We start from the raw sequence: 21,304 nt of genomic DNA on the forward strand, positions 1-21,304 counted from the left end.
GCCACACCAGCTCCCGGGGCACCTTCCTCCCCGTCAGCCTAGGCATCTTCTAGACAGTGTGAGTTCCTAATTTACCAACACCTCTCAGTTCAGGGCTAAGTGTCCCTCGGGCCTTGATCTTCTCTTATGTCTCTCTGTCCCCAGGATCAGGCTACATGAGAATAGAATCTCCCGACTCACGTGTCAAGAGCCATAGACTCTGCTTAGTGGATGTCCCTTTACTTGCCGGGGGCGCACAGACTCAGCTCAGGCAGGAGCTGCCACAATGTGTTAAGTCACTGATAAAGGCCGATGCTCCATCATGATTTTAAATGCCCTAAGATCTGAGTGCCTTTGGATTCGTTAGCTTCTCACACCACTGCCTGCAACATCTCCTCTGCTCTCTGGCCTAGTGGGTCCCAGCCTGCCAAGCATCTTGGGAGAAAAGCAAAAAAGGCAGATTCCTCCAAATGCAAAATGGAACTTGAACCTCCAGATGATGGTTTTGTTTTGTGACACACTTGACTGCCTACTCACGGGCATGAATCTGTCGCTTCAAATGGTTTTCCAAAGCAATTTACTAAAGTGGATCTTTAAAACACGTCGGGATGAATCATTAAAACATCTCAAGATGATGATACCCCTGGAAGGCGGAAGATGCTGAAGCAAGTGGAAGGCATCTTATCTGCCTCTAAGTAAATGGATAAATTTAAGCAGCAAGGCCTCAGAAACTGTGTCCCTACCAAGTCCCTATCAGGAGTCCCTGAGAACCTTACCACCCCTTCACTGATCAAATCCTTCTCTAAAAAGGGTGTATCAGTATCTTTCACAGTGTTTCCAAACCCACTTGCTCCTGGAATACAACCTGGGGGGTGCTGATGTATCTCAGGAACCTCAAGACTTCTTCATCCAGGGATTGAGCAGGGCCTGCCCACGGCTGGAGATCTATATGCCACCGGGGACCCTGTGAAAGATAGAAAACAGGTCCATGTATAAGGGCTTGAGGCGCTAGGGGTGGGGGTGACAAGGACACAGAATATCAGCTAGGCTCCCTGGCTGCTTTAGCTGCCTGCAAAATGAACATGTCTGCACACAGGCAGTGGGGAGTTGGTTCAGAGCTGCTGTCATTAAGGTCACATCAGTCACAGGAAAGCAAACAAGGCCTGAGAAAGCCCAGCTACTGGGCTAATCAAAAGACTACAGAGGCCTGGGGACATCTGACTCTTCTGATCAAAAGCAAACTCCACTTGATCCCATGAGGCTCTCCCAACTGTGGCTTCGTATCACACAATCCACTCCCCATATGAAGAAAAACTCCCCTATCTACTACAGTTTCCAAAGCTTAGAGCTTCAGAACTATGCATGCTCTTCACTCAGGTATTGCCATGGCCCGAATGCATGTGCCCCCCTCCCCCATATTCATAGGTTGAAATCCTAATGACCAAAGTGATGGTATGAGGAGCTGGGGCCTTGGGGAGGTGCTTAGGTCACGAGGGGGAGCCCTCCTGAATGCTATTAGTAGTCATAAAAAAAAGACCCCACAGAGCTCCCTAGCCCTTCCACCATGTGAGAACATGGCAAGAAGGCAGCAACCTGAAAGAAGGCCTTGACCGGAAGCTACCTCTGCTGGCCACCCTGACCCGGGACTTCCAAGCTCCAGAACTGGGAGCAGTGAATCTCTATTGTGTATAAACCACCCAGTCTGTGCTATTTTGTTATGGCAGCCCAAACAGACCAAGACGGGTATTGAGACAAGAATTGCCTGTCACCCAAACAAGAAATACCTAAACAGGCTAACCCTGATAGGCTTCAGTATAAACCGGAGGGGGGGTGCCCCTAAATGGGGTGGCCTGGGTGACTGGGTTCTACTGAAAGCTAGGAGGAGTGGGAGAGCAAGCAGGTTGGTCAGCGTCCAGCCGGGTGTGTGGGCTTAGGAAAGAGGAGCGGCCCTGGCGTGAGGGTCTGAGACAAATGCCAACACTTCATAAGTGATAAGCCTCGTTCCAGGTAAGACATTATTATTAGGTTCCAGACAGGTCTGTCCCTTCTGGTAGTAGCTAAGCGCCCTGCCACTCTCTGATCCCCAACCCCCCCAGGCCACCTTCTTCTCAGCTGCCAGTTTCCTGGGTGTGCACCCTGTGCCATCTCAGAGGGGCCTGTGCCAGGCTCAATGCTCTGCTGATGCTGTCCTGAAATTCTTTCATTACATTTTTGATTCAAGGGTCTCACATTTTCATTTTGCCCTGAACCCCACAAATCACGTAGCCAGTCTGCCCCGAGGGGCACCCTTCCTGGGAACCCAGACTTTCCTTGTAGCTGTTGCCATTCTGTGAAGGTTGAGCAGGCAAAGACTCTCATCAGAGGAAGCCAGAGAACATTAATATATCTTCCCAGTTAATGCCTTCCACCACTGTCCCCCGTCTTTTTTCCTCTTCTCTGAAGTAGATGTGGATTACCATTTGGTCTAACAATTATTGAGCACCAGTCACTGTGTGCCAGACAGTGGTCAACACAGATATGAACAAAACCTGGACTCTCTCGAGAAGTACAGGCTGGTGGGGGAGACAGATACACATAAACCGACTTTGACAGGGGAAGGCTGAAACATTAGGGAAAGCAGTTCTTTTCAGGAGATTATTTAATTATGAAATCATGAATTACATGCACAGTTAAATACAAATACTTCCCAGTTTTTCTTGGTCACATTTCTTCTGACATCAAATGACGGAGTGCCTTACCAAGTTACCACAACACTGTGCTTTGGGCAAACTTGTCTAGGCCTGGGGTTCAAACTCCCCATGTCCCCACCATATGGCCACTCACAAGTGCCCCCAGCCTCTGGCCCAGGAGCCTCTTGATAAAAATGATTAAGTCCACCCACAACGGTCTTCCTCTAAATCGAGGATCAGTAACCTCTTTCTGTAAGGGGTAAAACAGCAGATATTTTAGGTTTTGCAGGCCATACAGTTTGTTGCAATTTCTGGCCTTCTGCCGCAGCTCAAAAGCAGCCACAGACAGTAAGTAAGCCAACGGTCATGGCTGTGTTCCAACAAAACTCCATTTACAAAAATAGGTTGCAGGCTGGATTTGGCCCACAAGGCTGTCGTTTGCTGACCCCTGATAGAGTTGATTCTAATTTGGAGGCAGACTGGCCTAGGAGAGAGCATTTACTCAAAATAATGCAAGAGAGATAGATTACCATATCTAGATTATAACTAACTTTGTCATCTGGGTGACTGGGGCAAATGCAAGTCAGAGTTCTAGCAGGATACAATGGGCTCCTTCCAACTGGCGAATTTGAGAAGAATTTAAAGAAAGACTATTTATAAAGGTGTGGCCAGGGTTTAAGGAAACTGATAAGAAGAATGCGATGCCTATGGTTGATAGGACCTGAGAGCCCTCACAAATCCTAGGCCTGAACGAGGAGGAAGAGAAATTTGTGGAACCCAGAGAGGGCAACTGGATGGAGAAGGCATTCAATAAAGGAACAAAGCCAATCCCATCACATCCAGTCCTATTGTATACCCACACTGTCAAAGCCAAGAAGAGGCAGAGATGAGAGAGACTACGGTTAGCCTCTGAGGGGGGGAGGCGGGGGGGGGTGTAAAACAAGACCAGAGTGGAAAGTGGAGAAGCAAACAGAAGGTCTCCTGCATAGCTTCCTTTGGAAAGAGGTAAATGACACTTGACCAGGGACTCATTCATTCATTCAGTGGGCATTCGTGCCTCATGCCAGGCTCTGGGTTACGGTGTAATACAGGATAACTTAATAATACAGCTTTAGGGATCCCTGCGTGGCTCAGCGGTTTAGCACCGCCTTCAGCCCAGGGCCCGATTCTGGAGTCCCGGGATCGAATCCCACGTCGGGCTCCATGCATGGAGCCTGCTTCTCCTTTCTGCCTGTGTCTCTGCCTCTCTCTCTCTCTCTCTCTCTCTCTCTCTCTCTATCTCTCATGAATAAATAAATAATTAAAAAAAATAAGGTGTTCAAGTAATGATACACCCATTAAAAAAAAATAATACAGCTTTAACCCAATAAATGCAACACAGTCTGTAGGGGGCTCTGACAGATGTCTCTATAGGGCAAATGGGGTCACAAAGAGATGGTTGGCCCAAATATAACCCCAAGATAAATGCCAAAAAATACAAATGCAGATTGTGGAAAGCAGTCTCCACTGCAAGAAGCCCCAAGGCTTCGTTAAAGAGACACCCTAAACACAGCAGGAGCCACTTAACCTGAGTCAACACGCGAAAATAACTTCCCAAATCAATAACAATGAGTCCACATGGTGAAGCTGTGTGGGGAAACTACAGGATTATCTTCAGGATCCTAATTGCAATCTGATATTTCTCATTTCCGACTGAGTGTTGACCATGATGAAGCTCAACGTGGCAGCTGGAACACTGAAGCTCAGTCGAGGAATCGCAGGTGAAGGTATAATAGAAACACACAGCCAAGAGGTGCCCTGGACGTGCTCTGGCTTAATGCTCTGGTTGAGCTGTTTAAAAAACATTTCACATACAAGTAATGTTCTTATTGGAATCAGCCTGACAGCAGTTCGTGATTATTTCCCCAAGGAAACCACTTGCTTTTATCATCTCTTTCAATTATCATTTGTCTTAATTCTCCAGTGCACACATCAATATTTGTCCTTCCCAACAACCCGCTGACAGAATTTTCTGGGCACCTTAAAACACCCATGGCTGGTGTTTCATAGAACAAGGCAAAAACAAAACAAAAAACCTTTTAAAAAAATTATGATTTTATCCCCAAACAATTCCCTAATGCCAGCATACACTATTAGCCATATGCTCCAAATATCATGTGGCCAGAACGATGCTACTCCCAGCACTCCCAGGAAGTGGAGACCTGGATTCCCAGTCCTGTCTGCCACCCCCGCTTCCTCCCGAGATGGATAAAGGAACAGCTTCTGCAGAAGGGGGTGGCTGCACTGTCATTCGGGGCTGGTCCATCTGTCCCTGGCTGACTTGGGCTAACATGTCAATAAGCTGCCACAGAGAAGTAGCCAAACTCTTGAGCCACTGCAGGGATGAGGGTCCCTCTACTCCTTTGCAGCCCAGGGACCTGGGGCCCGAACCACCAACCTCCATTCCTACAAAGGAGGCCCTCCCCCAGCATGGACAGTGGCTCAGGGAACACAGGTATCCAGACTTCCCAGGAGAAGCAGCAGCCCCCACTTTGTGAAGGTTTTATCTGGCACTTTCTCTAGGCAAATGTGCATTGAAAAGTGAACTGGCTTCCTCTAGTATGTTTTGGGTGCAGAGAAAAAATTTGCAAAAAGTAAGATTAAGGACAGCAAAAGACATATACTGCTAACTCATGTTGTTCTGAGGCTGTTTTGCAGACATCCAAGATTCTGCATCCCACAGGGTAGGAAAAAAAAAAAATCACTGAGTCAGTCCAAGCCAGTGCACACAGATAATGGACCTGGCTCAAAGGACCACAACAAGCATAGCCGTGGGGTTCTCAGATATTTTTACGATTTATGATTTCAGCGTTAAACTTGTTTCTTTAAAAAAAAAAAAAGGATTCTTTCAAGCCAAAGAGACTGAATTCCAAGATTTTACTATTAAAAGATAATGCAAAAAATAAAGCAATGTTTTAAAAATACTCTTTTGCCTACCAGCCTACACTTATGCACGTAATAGGAATGTCTTACTTCAAGACCACAAGCCCCAAGCAAAACTGGTTGCATGGAAAAAAAGAAATTAAGAAAAGCAGACCCACCCATGACCCAGAAAGAGAGCCATCAAGTCTGCCTCGTGCAAGAGCTTTCCTTGTCTTGAAATTTGGAGTAACAGCGTCTCTTCCACGGGCAGTTCCCCCACGTACATGAATGACTTCATGGAGCCCCATAGAAACTGTCAGAAAAGGGCACCTGGGTGGCTCAGCGGTTGTCTGTCTTTGGCTTAGGGTGTGACCCCGGGGCCCCGGGATCGAGTCCCATATCGGGCTCCCTGTGGGGAGCCTGCTTCTCCCTCTGCCTGGGTCTCTGCCTCTGTCTCTCATGAATAAGTAAATAAAATCTTAAAAAAAAAAAAAAAAGAAATTGTCAAACAAGGCCCATGCTACCATCAGTTACATGAGCATCTTTTAACATATTTGTGTAAAATACGAAGTAGGCCCAAAGGCAGGCTTCTAATGGTCCGTTACTCTGTGTTTCAATGCTACAGTTCTTTAGGGATGAAATTATAGGATGAGTGGTTTAAATGGTCAGTTTCCTTACTGTGCTGGATAATTGGTAGAGTTTGGGGGGTATTTTTATAGTTTCAATACTCCCAAAGACACATTCCCATCACTAAGTAAGTTCCTGACAGGTTTTAGAACCAGCAACTTTCTGTTGGGAGAGGTGGCTAACAATTGATTCTCTGCATTAGGGTCATGCTATAGAAAAGAATCAGGTTGTGAGCCCTTGAATCAAACTAAACAACATGCAGAGCATGTGTTGATGGGCTGATGTTAGGGAAGTCTAAGCTTTCTCCAACAAACAAACCCAAAACAAGCAAAATTTATTTGTTTTGCAATTGTGTGCTAATTAGGAGCATCTGTTAGTGGGCAGGAAGCAATGATTGAAGGAAATTGTTTATTCCTTTTTAGAAGGAGAAGGCAGTGGTGGGAGTTTTAGGGCCAGGGGAGAAGGAGGCACAGAAAACAGTGCCCGGGGCAGAACCTGGGTCCAGGTGCAGCTGAGAGCATGTGAGCATCAGTCTCTGCCTTTCCGTAATGCCCTTAGATAATCATGGTTTTTAGGACTTGGCCTGAGTGTGCAGGGAGGGCTCTGTGCATCTCTGGCAGCTTACACACCTTCCCCTCTGCATGCTTGTGGGCCTTCTTCTCACTGTTAGTCCTGCTTCGGAAAGGGCAGGGGGTCAGTTACACATTTTGTAGTGATATTTAAAATTCAGATACCCCATGCAAAAATTTCATTAAAAAAAGAATCTCAGTTTCAGTTCTGGATAAGATGAGTAAGTACACCCCCACCCTGTGTCTTATACTGAATGTAGCAATAAAACCTGGCTGGAATGCACGGAGCAGTGATTGGAGGAATCTGAAAAGTAAATACCAGTGGGTAGATTGGAGAAGAAGACCAGAATTCAAAGTACCGCTGAAGTTGCAGTGAGGTCACATTGTTTGTTCTTCTGGGGTCCTCTCTCCTGGTCTCCACTCAAAGTGGCCCCACCCTGGCAGTGGGCATTGGCACAGACCAAGAGTATCGAAGCCCCCTAGTTCAGGCTCCAGCAGGGATGTGGGGAAAATTCATCTTCCCCTGTTGTTTTTCTTCCTTTTCTCCATTCTAGAATCCCAACTCCTGGGCAATCCAGTGGTAGAAGCCAAGCAGAGGGCTGCAGGCACCTAAAACTCGGAGAGAAGGGAAGCTTACTCTTTGATCTGTGGCTGTGACCCCAAGAGAATGGGGTGAACTCCCAGTGAGTATTTTCTGTCTCTCCCACATCTTGGCCTAAAGATTCAGGCACAATTGCCAGGCGTATGCAGCAAAGCACAGGCAGAGAAGAGGTAACTAAAGCCCAAACTTTCTGGCCAGAGGTTCTGAAACCATGGAACTGCATAATACTGAAGAAATAGTGGAAAAGGAAAGCAACCCCATAAAGTGGTTTATGGAGTCCTGGGCTCACCCCTGAACTGTAGGAGCATGGATCGGACCCTAGTTAGAATAGCAAAGGCTTTGAGAACCAAGATGACAGGCCTGTGCAAGGTCCCAGACTAGATGCCAGGTGGCATGCATGTGGGATAGATCTAAAAAAAAAAAATCGCAAAGTGTTTGAAAACAGGACTGATATTGAAATCACAGTCCCCTGAAGTCTGGCTGAAATTTGAGGCCTGAATCCAATCAGATTGTCTGTGAAAACAAATATATTGACCTTATCTATAGTATTTAAACATGACTCAGAGTCTCATAACATAAAAAATGTCTAGGATATAACCCAAAACTGCTCAGCACATGAAGAATCAAGAACATCCCAACTGGTGTGCAGAAAAGACAATTAACAGGTGCCAATGCAGGCATAACACAGATGTCAGAATTATTTAACAAAAACTTAAAAGCGAGTATAGAAATAATCCAAGAAGTAAGAGCATATTTTCTTGAAACTGTGGCTAGATAGAAGATCTCAGCAAAGAAATAGGAGGAACAGAGAGCTACAAGGAAATTTTAGAGCTGAAAAATGCAATAGTCAAAATAAAACTCTCAGTGGATGGACTCAGAAACAGAATGGATATGACACAAGAAAAAGTCAGTGAACTCGAAGACTGATCAACAGAGAGTATCCACTCTGAACAAGAGAGAGAAAAAAATGATTTGGAGGGACGAAAAAAAAAAAAAAAAGAAAAGAAAAGAATCTCAGGGACCCATGGGGCAATATCAAGGGGTCTAAGGTTCAGTCACCAGAATGCCAGAGGAGGAAGAAAGAATGCAGTGCAGAAAAATATACACATAGATCTAAAGTTATAATGGCTGAAAGATGCCAAAATTTAACAACAGTTATGAACCTAAAGACTTAAGAAGCTCAGCAAGCCCTAAACAGACTCAAAGAAATCCATGCCTACTCACATCAGACGCAAACTGTTCACAACTAAACACAACAAAAGCTAAATCTATTACTCTTGTGATGGACTCGGTAGTGGGTCGGGGGCGAGGGGGGAGAAGCAGAGCCCATCCCACGGGGGGGAGCTCTCAGCCTGAGGTCCCCACCCCGCGAAGGCCCAGTCCCACCTCTCCAAGTCCATCTGCTGACTGCCTCTGGCAGCAGACAGCACACATGCTGAAACCCAAATCCAGAGCAGCGTTTTGAACCCTTTGCCCATCAATCTGTGGCCTCTGCATCATCACACAGAGTGGAGGCTGAGAGGCAAGGAAAACAGAAATCAAATCAACTCTGGCAAGAAAAAAAAATGCACTATGATTCAGGCAGGCCCTGATAACTTTTAGGAAGGAATTAAGCACAAGGAAGCTCAGCTCCAGATTTAATCTCTAAGTTATCTCTAAGCTGGAAAGAAATGCCAAACAAGTCTGAGCTGGGTTTTGTTCTTCAGCCGGCATCTTTAAATCCCCCCACATTTTCTGCATGTGACAAGATAGTTCAAGTCTGGGTGAGATAGGAACCCACAAAGGAATGGCTAAACGAATAAAACATTACATATTTTAGGTTTTTATTGCAGACAGTAGAAAGAGAAGCCAAATTCCTAGATAGATCCAGTGAAATGCAAAGGTTCTCATTTGTTTTCATGATGTAGAAACCATACAGCGTCTGCATACTTAGTAGGAACTCAAATGTCAAATCTTGCTTCTCACTGGGGCAACACATCAACCAGGAAAGGAGGAAGGAGTTTCATTTGTCTTATGAAAGTCAGATGATACAAGAAAGTTTGCCTAAGAAAACAAATGGGGATTTAGAAACAACATTAACCACATTTTTAAGGAATCTCTCTCTCTCTCTCTCGCTGTTTCTCTCTCTCTCTCTCTCTCTCACACACACACACACACACACACACACACACATACGTGCACACTTCCACAGATACGCACACCCTATTCAAAACATATAGGGGACCCAGACTTTCTGGAATTCAAAATCCGAGAAGCTTAACATCATTATCTGAATCAACATCAATCTGCTAAGAGTTCAGGGACTTACTTCAGTTAGAAAACTCCATCCAGTTAACATCTCCCCCAAACATTTACCAGTTCCTGAACCATCAGCCTCAGGTAGAAGTCTGTAGCACCCCTATAAACCCATTTCAAGGAGCCTTGGATCCTGAGTAGCTGCCAAACCCAAAGGAGAAGTGGAGTTAGCAGAGGGAGGTGTGGGGGGGAGGACAGGAAAACCACTGGGATAGGGAGAAAGAAATTGAGAAGGGAAGAGGGGAACGGGGGAGGGTATGAGAGGAAAGAGGGGCCAATACATGCACAGCCAGCTCCATCCTCCCCACAAGGTCACCTGGGACTCAGGTTGTCCGTAAGGGGTGCCCAAGGCCTCTTTGGTGGCTCTCAGCTCGTGTCAGTCCTCAAACCTCAAGCCAAACCACAGGTCTCCCCACAGGCTCCTTCACTGTGATTCCAAAACTGTCACTCAACCCATGCAGTTGCCCCAGTAGCCTCTCAGCCTGAGAGCCACTAAGGAAGCTCTGTGGCACAAGGTTGAGCAGAAAGTCTATCAATGGTAAAGTTCGGTGCTGCTGAACAATTTTACAGGGAGAGTGTTTTAGTTCTAGACTCTAAACAAGATGTGATTTTCACTACCAAAGAGAATTAAAATGTGTCACCCAGAGTCACCAAGGGCAGGGGAACAGGGATCATCCCAGAGGCTACCGTGAGCCTCTGAATCACAGAGCCACACACCCTGCAGCCACCCCAGAGGCTAGCAGGGGGAACAGCAGCCGCATAAGGCACGGCACATAGGTGGGGAGTGAAAAAACCTTCCCTGGGAATCAATGGTAGGCACTGGATGGTACTGGAATAGTCTCCTTCGAGAAAGGACATAAGCAAGCAAGACATAAGGGGCTCTGTCATGAGTAGGACAGCCCAGAGTGGGAAGAAGGAAAAGAGCACAGCAGAATCCAGGACTCCAGCCAAACCACCCACTATGTACCACATGGTTCAAGGGCATCATCGGCTTCCTGATGAAGCGATCACATCCCATCGAATACGAGCCATCAGTGGCACACAATTACGTACGTAGGCACGCATGTAGGTACGTATTTCTCAGTTTTCACCAAGTTTTCTTTTATTAACTCTGTTGTCGCTTTCATATTGTCCGTATTGCCACTCTCTGGCCTTTCGATTGTGATATAGTATTAGGAAGCCTGAGTGAATCCCACTGACAATTAGAGATAAGACTCCGGTTCTGGGACATTCCTCTCATGATTCTATATTTATAGAACATTCTTCTTCTGTCTGAATGCACTGTAAGTTATAGTGCCTGACAAGAAGAAGCATCCCAATAAATGTCTCTTTGTCATCTGTGGGAAGCTGCCAGCAGGATAAAACAAGGCAGAGCAAGCTCGCTGGACGACTCTGGAACCAAAAGCACTTACGCTTCAAACCTAAATGGAAGGAAAGATCTACAATCTTTACCACTAAGTGGCCCTTTTCAGGAACATGAAAAAATTGCTGAAAGAAACAGACCTCTTCAGAGGTCAGTTATTATTATTGGGTTTGCCACCATGGAACTCTCTGGACTCAGAGCTCTCTGGTGAATGAGAGTGAGAATCCCTGAGGTTAGAAGCGAAACTGTTAAAGTGGCAGACGACCTTGGCCCAGTCCCCTTTTCCCATTTCAGTGTGGAAACCACAAGAGTAAAGGGGACGAATTGTGCAAATAAACAGCAGATCTAAGCTGATGAAAATGTTGACCATATTTCTCAATGGTATGAGAAAGAAGGACTAACACTCCTCACGTTAAAAAAAAAAAAAAAAAAGGCAGCCCGGGTGGCTCAGTGGTTTAGTGCCACCTTCAGCCCAGGGCGCGATCCTGGAGACCGGGGATCGAGTCCCACGTCGGGCTCCCTGCATGGAGCCTGCTTCTCCCTCTGCCTGTGTCTCTGCCTCTCTCTCTGTGTGTGTCTCTCATTAATAAATAAAATCTTTTTTAAAAAATCCTGAAAGAGTTTTAAAAACAAGCATGAATCCAGAAGACAGGAACTCTTCTAGCTTTAAATTTTACTTGTCTCATACTTGTAGAGAATCACTGTAATCAGAGAACTTAAGGATGAGCTAGACCAACTCCTTTATATAATGACTGAAGAAAGTCAAGGTCAGAGAGGTGAAACGACATACCAGCATCACAAAGGTAGGAGGAGGTGGGCTGTGACTCAGAGCCAGACCTCTAGGCTACTAGTCCCATACCTGCTCTGCTACACCGTGCTGCCTCCACCCCAGGTCTCAAAGTTTTATCCTCCCCATACCTAGATTTCCTGTTGATATAGACATTACTTGTTATTTTTATCCACTGAAATTCTGGGGATGTTTGTTACTGCAGCATAACCTATCCTATCCTGACTGACACAGGTACTTAAAAGCACAAGGTAAAAGATGCTTATCATTGTTGTTATGTACACATCCCCACTGAACCCTCCCAATGCCACATCAGAGACTGAATGGTAGGCTAGAACAGACCATGGGTTTTCTGGACATTCTCAGATAGGGAAAGAAGTACAATCAAAGACAATTCGCCAAAACTCAAAGAAGTTAGAAAGTGCTCAGATAGAAACCATAAGGACTTCTTAGGAACTTACAGGACTTTCTAGGTTTACATAACAAATCCTCCTCTCTGTTCTCTAAGTGCATCCTGTCCTGAACATACCTTTATTCTCCTACTCACGATTCTCTCTTTTATTCACTATTTCAGTTCAAATTCCATTTGTTTATTCCCACATACTTCCCCCAAATTTCCTAATCACTCAAGCTTTTACTATGTGCAAAATAAACTATGCAAAGCAGGTCCTTCAGCAATTATTGCTTGTGCTTCTCATTTTACACTTAATCAAATGTTTGGTGTAATCTGTTTCAAGTACGTTGGTCTGGTTTCTCTAACTGGACTACAAACCTGTGAGAACATCATGTGTTTTGCTTCTTTTACAGTCCCCCACAGAAATGATTCCCAGGGACATTTTTACATTGATTTAAATGCCAAGAAGAAAAGAACATGATATAATTCTGGGGATGGAGGACAATGTTTTATTACTTTGGATGAAAGGAGGGAAATTCCCTGGGCTTTATAGTAATACCTTAACCCAGCTAAATATAAATACTATTTATTTATTTTGATGGAAATAAGTTATTAACCCTAAATGTTCTTTTTGTTTTTTAAAAAAGATTTTATTTATTTATTTATTTGAGAGAGAGAGCACAAGGGGAGAAGGGTAGAGGGAGAGGGAAAAGCAGACTCCCCACTGAGCAGGGAACCCGACGCGGAGCTCTATCCCAGGACCCCTGAATCATGACCTGAGCCAAAGGCAGATGCTTAACTGATTGAGCCACTCAGGTGCCACAAACTTAAATGCCTGATAGATAAAAAGGGTAGTAACCACTTACATACCAGTTATAAAGTTTAAGTTAAACCTATACATGTTCTATACCTTGAAATCATCCTATTTGTTAAGAAGAGCACAGAGCGGGGTGCCTGGGTGGCTCCATCAGTTAAGCATCTACCTTTAGCTCAGGTCAGGATCCCAGGGTTGCATCAGGCTCCCTGCTCAGCTCGAGGGGGGGGAGGGGGCGGCTGGAGGGATGGGGGGTGAGAGGGAAGGATCCCCTTCTCCCTCTCTGCCCCCACCAACTCGGGCACACTCTCTCTCAAATAAATACATAAAATCTTTTAAAAAATAAAGAGCACAGAGCTCTTCTACTACATTGAAAGTTTGTCTTCATAATTCCAAAGACCATTGGCATATAATCTATAAATACTTGCTACTGTAAGTTTTATTTGTTAAATGCAGAAGAAGTGTTCACTTAGAGGTGAAAACTATGTCATGAGAGGCCGATCCCACAAAGCCTTGCAGGGATGCGCCTTCTGACCGTAACTGTCCTGTTCCCAACATTCCACCTGCACAACTATGCTGTGTAGATTCTCATAGAGGTAAATAAATGCATTCCTCCTTGAAAGAATCTGTTTTACAAATAAATAACAACTCTAAAATATGGTGCACAATTTTTATTTTCTTCAGCATATATTATCATGGAAGCACTGTTAATCTCTCTGCCAAACCAACCCGTCAGATCAACGGACACTCCGCATCTTCTCTACCCGTGCTCTCCTGCTGCTACTGGTTTAGTTCTATTTTCACCAGGTGTCACTTGGTTCATTCCCAAACCAGTTTATATCCCTTGTACAAGTTACTCTATAATTTAATTAAAATATAGGTAAAATCTAGATAAATCTGTGCACAGAAAGAAAACCAAGTCACTAAAGAATTAGGCACTATTTTTAAATGCTGTTGCATGAGGTACGAGTGAAGTAACTGTGAGGTGGAATCACAAAATCACAGGTTGCTCCACAAGCGTTAAGTTCTTGCCCCACTTTGAAGAAACCAAAATTGGAAAGGTGTGATGCAGCTGAGATGGGCTTCTGCAAGAAAGGCCAGCACCCCAGCCAGAGGCCACACTCACAACAAAACAGGCAAACAAATGCCCACGCGTGGTTCGAGTTAAAACAGACGGCCTGCATACTTTTTGCTAATCACTGTTTTAATCACCTTCTACATAACTGGCCAATTACTGTGAATCGGTGACTTTCCATTTGAGGCTTCTACTCACCTTGCCAACTAAATGGTGGTAGAGATTCCACAAGCGCACAGGATACGTTAGTTACTTGATGCGAGGCTAATGTCAGGGCGTCGCTGGAAAAACACAAACGTAAAGTAGGACCATGGATAAGGCAGGAGAGTGGAAGAGACGACCATCACTTCCATTATGCTTGCTTCTCAAGAAGCTATGCTGTTTTCTGCCTTAAAAAAATTTTTTTTAACAATCAACATTTTGGGGTACCTGCGTGCCTCAGTGGTTGAGCGTCTGCCTTTGGCTCAGGGCGTGATCCCGGGGTCTCCTGGGATCGAGTCCCTGGATCAGGCTCCCCATGGGGAGCCTGCTTCACGCTCTGCCTATGTCTCTGCCTCTCTCTGTGTCTCTCATGAATAAATAAATAAAATATTTTTAAGAAATCAACATTTTTACAACATAAAACAAGCACTTATTTACAAATGGAGTAACGTAAAAATCCATAGCAGGGAGGATCCACTGGGTACTATTCTGAGAGCAAATCATGGCTCTTCTCCAAGGTACAGCTTAACCAGGGCAGAACCGGCCATCCGCAGGACTGCACTCCTCCGCACCCCATCTCCCACTAGGCCGGGCCTGCTGTGGCCCCAAATCTACAGGCCATTGGGCTGACCTCCGGGCTCCACCTCCTGAGGGCTCAGCCCAGCCAGCAGTGAGGGGATTCCAGGAGACCAAAGCCATCACACTGGGGCAGCTCGCAGTTAAAGGTGGACACCAGTTACAGAAGCTTCTACACCAAGGTTAGGAATCAGCCATCACAATCATAATGGACGAGTCTTACCCCCGGACTCACGCCTCCCCGAGGGAGGAAGGGGTCCTGCACAGGAGGCCTGGGACAGGTGCGGCAGAGGTATCTGCAGTCTGCAAACTCCTAGGACTGATCGTGATCCACTCCCAGGTTAAGAATTTAGGCCTTCGTGAGGCCCACGCTCCCCCTGAATCAACTGTAGACAAATATGTATGCAAACAGACGTTCACTCTTCTAGAATACTTGTCTATAGATTCCATCGGTTTCCATCAAATTTGGAAACTCCTGTCTACACAGTTCCACAGGAAATTTGGGAAGAAGCTGAACATAAGAATTCTCTGCACAGAGCCTCCCTGTTGTACTTCTCTCTTTCTCTAATTTTTTTTCCACCAAACTCCAATCTGTTCCTATTTCTCCACTTCTATTTTTAAATTGAAAAATTTTGGAAAAAAAAAAAGGAGAAAAATTTTGGTTTCAAAATAACTATAATCCAAAAACTCCTTGAATAAAAGATACAGAACATTAAATCCCCAACCTTCCTTACCACTTCCCCCACTCTTATATGGTTTTGTTCCTTTTTAAAAAAAAATTTTTTTTAAATAAAAACCTTAAGAGCACTTTTGTTTTTCCCATGCAGTTAATGATTTGACCAAACATATGTGCTTTATTTTAATTATTGGCAACCCTGCTTGCCTATACTTTTTAAATAACAAAATTATACATAGAGATACTACTCTTTTTTTTTTCTTTGCCCTGTTCCTTGGCTGGACATATCACCACCATAACTAGGAAGGATACAATGTTGTGTATGTTAAATAGACTTCCATTTATGCTAGTGGTTCGGTTTTATAAATAAGAACATTCCCTGTGCAGGAGTGAAGCCCAGGCATTTAGATTTTCCAAAACAATTCTCTGTAACCAGGGTGTCCAAATGAAGTCAAACACTTAGGTTTCAAAAGTGAGGTATCTATCTGTTCCTGATTGAGGTTAATGGCCTCTTAGAGCACATTAGGTAAATAAGCCATTTTTTCACTACTTCTGTACAAAATGAATATTCACTATTCAAAAGAACATTCCCTATCATAATTACATAATCAGTTCAAATTTAAATTCTTAACCAATGTAAGGCACGCTTGAAATTCCAACCTGATGAAATAGCTAAAATTAAGCTTTAAAATATATTAGCTGACTTGGAGAGGATCTAAGAAGCCTTAATATCAAACCTAAAATCAATATATTTTTCTGAGATCCAGATTTCAACATCGATGTAGGCATAGTATGGAGTAGAAACAATATTAAATCTGACCTTGGCCAACCGGGGTTATAATCTCTATTTACCTTGAACCAGTTATTTAAGAGTCCTTCTTGGTGGAATGGAAATAACAACCGTCTCACTCAAGAGACTGTTATGAGAACCACTAAGGATAATGACACAGCAAGCTTTTATAAGCTTGGGAAGGCTTGTTTAAAAGTAAGGTATCAGGGGTGCCTGGTTGGCTTATTTGGTAGAGCTTTGGTAGAGCATGTGACTCTTGATCTCAGGGTCATGAGTTCAAGCCCCACATTGGACATGGAGCCAATTTAAAATAATTTTTTTAAAAAGATTTTATCCATTTATTCATGCGAGACACAGAGAGGCAGAGACACAGGCAGAGGGAGAGGCAGGCTCTATGCAGGGAGCCCAACGTGGGACTCGATCCCGCATCTCCAGGATCAGGCCCTGGGCTGAAGGCAGCGCTAAGCCACTGAGCCACCTGAGCTGCCCTAAAATAATTTTTAAAAAGGAAAGTACTGGTATAATTACTGTTCCTTTTAATGCAAATGCCCTAGAGGAACAAACACATGGATTCCACATTTCTGCTAAACACACTCATCCCCATCAATGAGCACCATCAGATGGAGGTTCCAGGAACTCTCCCACGGTTAATATATCTTTATCTGAACAGAGAAAAACATGTAGTTCCACACTGGTCATAAATTCCATGGGCTTCTGGGCATTATTTTTAACTGAGATATAATTCACATACCGTAAAGTTGCCATTTTAAACAATTGAGTGCTTTTTTATATATACACAGATTGTGCAACCGTCACCACTATTGAATTCCAGAATATTTTCATCCCATCAAACTTCATCCCATCCATTCCCAGGAGCAGTCACTCTCCATCCCTTCCTCCCTCCAGCTCTGGCAACCACTAATCTACTTCCTGTCACTATAAATTTGCCCACTCTGGTTATTCCATTAAAATGGAGTGATGTAATATGTCACATTTTGTGACTGTTTTCTTTCACTTAGCATAATGTTTTCAAAGCTCATCCACATTGTAGCATGTATCAGGGCTTCTTTCTTTTTTATATCATATGATAATAAAAATCATATTTTGTCATATAGATACACCACACTTTGTGTATCCATTCATCAGCTGATGGACGTGTGGGTTACTTCCCACTTCTGGCCATTCTGAATGATGCCACTATAAACAATTGTGTACACGTTTTGCGTGAACCTGTGTTTTCAGTTCTCTTGGGTCTATACCAAAGAATGCAGATGCTGGGTTATTTCCAGGAACTCTTGAACCCATGTCAGCAGCTTTAGTGTGAACTCATTTCCATGGCAGACAGAAGGCAATATAGTTCACCAGGGATCCCAAACGTTACATGAGAAAAACAAGACATACATGAAGGAAAAAGAGGTTCTGCATGAAGCAATGTATTGCTTACTCCCCAAATGCCCTAATCGTGCATTTCCCCATGCCATAAACAACAGCAGTAGCCATAGTCAGAATGAGGGGATCAACGTTGGACCTAAACTGACATGATTCTCCTAATAATAACAACCAACATGTAATGAGTGCTCACTGTATCCGAGGCACTGTGCTGAGCACATAATATGGACTGTGTAACAGTTGAGAGGATGGGGAAACATGATTTTTTTAAAACAAACACCGATTGCAGCCTATTGCGCCTTCCTACCACTGTGCCATAATTCATCTCTAGGCCAGGCCTGGAAGGAGAGAGGAAAACAGAAGATAAATTGCCTGAGTAAGGAAATGACATGTATCTGGAATTTGTCTGCTGGAAGCTCAAGAGACTAGAGAGGTCAGTGGGGGCTTGAGCCTTGAAAATGGAAGAAAGGAACTGAAGTATAGACAAGAGAAGACAAGACCAACGGTGCATGAGTCTATGAAGAAAACACAGCCAGTAAGAAATCCTCAATGGCCAAGAAAACTTTAGGTAATCGATTTTATTTTTTTTTATTTTCTTTTATTTATTTATGATAGTCACACAGAGAGAGAGAGAGGCAGACACACAGGCAAAGGGAGAAGCAGGCTCCATGCACCGGGAGCCCGATGTGGGATTCGATCCCGGGTCTCCAGGATCGCGCCCTGGGCCAAAGGCAGGCGCCAAACCGCTGCGCCACCCAGGGATCCCAGGTAATCGATTTTAAATTGATTTCTGTTTTGAGCTACATTGGAATCTCGCTCTATGACCCTGAGACCTTCAGCAAGCCTGTGTCGGTGTCCTACTGGGAGGTTAAAGAATTGGGCAGTGCAGAGCAGAGAGGAGGGGTGGAGCAGTGAGCAGGAAATCAGAGAGAGTGACCAGGAAATGTAAGCCTCAGACATTGTCAGATCATTGGAGGGCAGGAAAAGTACTGGACCTCTCACAGCACATGGCTCAAGCCACCTTAAATATTAAGGGCCAGGACCCCAGAAATTGGAAAAGATGGGGTCATCTGTCATAACACAGTCTGGCCCAAAAATATACTTGTGTTAGAAAAGGTGGGTAACTGCCCGGCAGTAGTAAACAAATGCAGAGATTTTTTTTTTTTACTTTTTATTTTTTTTAATTCTTCAAAATTTTATTTAAATTCAATTTGCCAACATGTGGTATAATACCCAGTGCTCATCTCATGTTGCGCCCTCATTAATGCCTCTCACCTAGTTACCCCATCTCCCCCCCCCCACCTCCCTTTCTGCAGCCCTTTGTTTTTTTCCCCAGAGTTAGGAGTCTCTCATGGTTCAAACACCAAGATTTAACTCACTTTAACATTCACTGCATGGCAAAAAAACAAAGACCTGAAAACTTTATGATGCTGCTCCTAAGAATGGTTAGAGAGGAACAAAACTTCCTCTAGGTGTCCTGGTGGGAAGTCAAGACCTTTCTTCTCATAAAGGTCAGTGGACGCCCCCATGTGGAAGTCATAGTTAAGTGGTCCTGAGCCCACTTCAATTAAAGGAGTTGGCAAAGGTTTTCTGCAGCAAGTCAGATGGTAACTACTTTCGACTTCATGAGCCAAGCAGCAAAATAAGTAAGTTACCCACATAATAAAAGACATATTTCCATATTTTTATTGATGAAATTCAAAATATAACAATTGTGCATAATTTCTTATAATATAGAGCTACTAATGAGAAGAATGGAATCTTTTTGGATAGCTTTTTGCTTCACTGGGGTTTACAGTTAGTATTTCCTAACATCAAGTCAGTTGCAAATGTCCATTTATAAAAACCATTCTTAGCTCATGGGCCATACAGGCTTGTGACCTCTGTTCTGTACTCACCAATGTCTGAAGCAAAGTCAATGCTGGGTGCTCTGTTCCAAGTCTATTGTGTAATACCCTGATACAGAAATCAGAAACCTGGGACTCTGAAGTAGCTCTTGAGATGTTCCTCAAACATAAAGGTCTAGCACTGCGATGATTAAAATTAGCCATTCCTTCAACTGGTATTTACTGAGCACCTACTATGTGCTGGTACTTATCAAAGTCACGTGGGACACAGTGGTGATCCAGACAAATGAGTGCCCCACCTTCACAGGGGAATGAGACTGTAAATAATTAAAGAAAGAAGGGCATCTGGCTGGTTTAGTCAGCACATGACTCTTGATCTCAGGATTGTGAGTTCAAGCCCCGTTAGGTGTAGAGATTACTTTAAAATTTTTCTTTAAACCTTTAAAAAAAAAAAGAAAAAAAAGTTGTCAGCCAGAGGGAGTGTCATGGGGAAAGTACAAGAAGACATTACAAAATAAACTGTGGATGGGGAGCTATTAGGGATAAAGTAATTTAGCAGGGAGTTCCTTTTGTTCAATATTCTCATCAATCCTTCTTTTATCAGCTGTTTTGCATTTTTCCCAATATGCTGGGGGTAAAATAGAATCCCACTGTGTTTTGATCTGCTTCCCCTGTTAATTGGTGGGATTGATCATCTTTCTGCACACTCATGCTGCTCTCTCTTCTCCCATATGTGCATATATGGTCTTCCAGGTTTCCTTTTCAGCTAATTCCCAGTTGATTCCCTGCCTGTTTTTCTGTTCTGCCCTTTTTTTTTTTTTAAACTGGGCGGCAGGGGTGGTGGTTGTTTTTGGTTTTTGGTGGTAGTATCTTAAAATTTTGGATATTAATCCTTTATTGATGATATTCAGTATCCTCTCCTAGCCTATGACTTGTCTCTTTGCCTGAGGGTATTTTTTGTTTGTTTGAAGATTTTAATTTTTATCTGGTAAATAATCTACCTTATGTGAGAATTGGTTGTTAGCTACCTATCTCGGTGAGCAAATAGAAAAAGTTATGGGTTCATTTCATCCCTTATAGCTATGTCTATCCAAATTCATAAGTGTCTCTGAGACTCGGCTTCCTCATCTGCAAAGTAAGGACAATTCCCACCTCATGGGTTTGTGGTGAGAATTAAATGAAAGAATATATGCCACTCCTCTAGCACAGCCATCCCTGCCCACCCCAAGTCTTATACTGTAAGCTTCTTGAAGGCCTTGTATTCTCCGTACTACCAAAGTCAATACTTAGAGTTTGTTTACTGTTGGTTAAATTGAGTTTATATTTTAAATGCATATAAAGCAACAAGCATAATACTATGCACTTAACTGACTAAAATGCAGATGACAGGACCAGAAAAATAATTTAGTAATTAACTCTATTACCTATGATTACTCCACTGGCCTCCTTTGAACTAAAGAATTAACAGTTACAGTAAGAGGCACAGTTAATAGATTTGTAAACATCCTTTTGAATGAAAAATGTATTTCAAAAGTGTGGAAACATTTATACAGTCACATTAACCCAGACCAAAATTACTTAACAGCATGTTGTAAAAGATATTTGTGATCAGTTTTGAGGGGGGAAAACCACAAATTAATGTGACCAGGCAAGCCTTAACAATTTCATAATAAATGAGCTATATAGGGAATACCTTTATAGTAAAAATTCTAACAAAAACTTATCAGTTACTGCAAGCTTTTAAGATCTTA

At 43.6% G+C, this 21,304-nt stretch overlaps 1 protein-coding gene across 4 annotated transcripts in view; it reads right to left on the minus strand.

Annotated features, from left to right (window-relative positions):
* METTL24 (methyltransferase like 24) overlaps positions 1 to 21,304 on the minus strand; it is a 97,338-nt gene that overhangs the window by 61,595 nt on the left and 14,439 nt on the right. For 3 of the 4 annotated variants that reach the window (XM_055330165.1, XM_055330166.1, XM_055330167.1), the window contains exon 2: positions 845 to 943. The exons of the other annotated variant lie outside the window; for it this stretch is intronic. In XM_055330165.1, the coding sequence (XP_055186140.1) occupies positions 845 to 943 (99 nt within the window). The remainder of the gene's footprint in view (positions 1 to 844; positions 944 to 21,304) is intronic. 4 annotated transcript variants of the gene reach the window in all.

Source organism: Nyctereutes procyonoides, unplaced genomic scaffold (genome assembly GCF_905146905.1).
Source record: "Nyctereutes procyonoides isolate TBG_1078 unplaced genomic scaffold, NYPRO_anot_genome, whole genome shotgun sequence".
Lineage (NCBI taxonomy): Eukaryota > Metazoa > Chordata > Mammalia > Carnivora > Canidae > Nyctereutes > Nyctereutes procyonoides.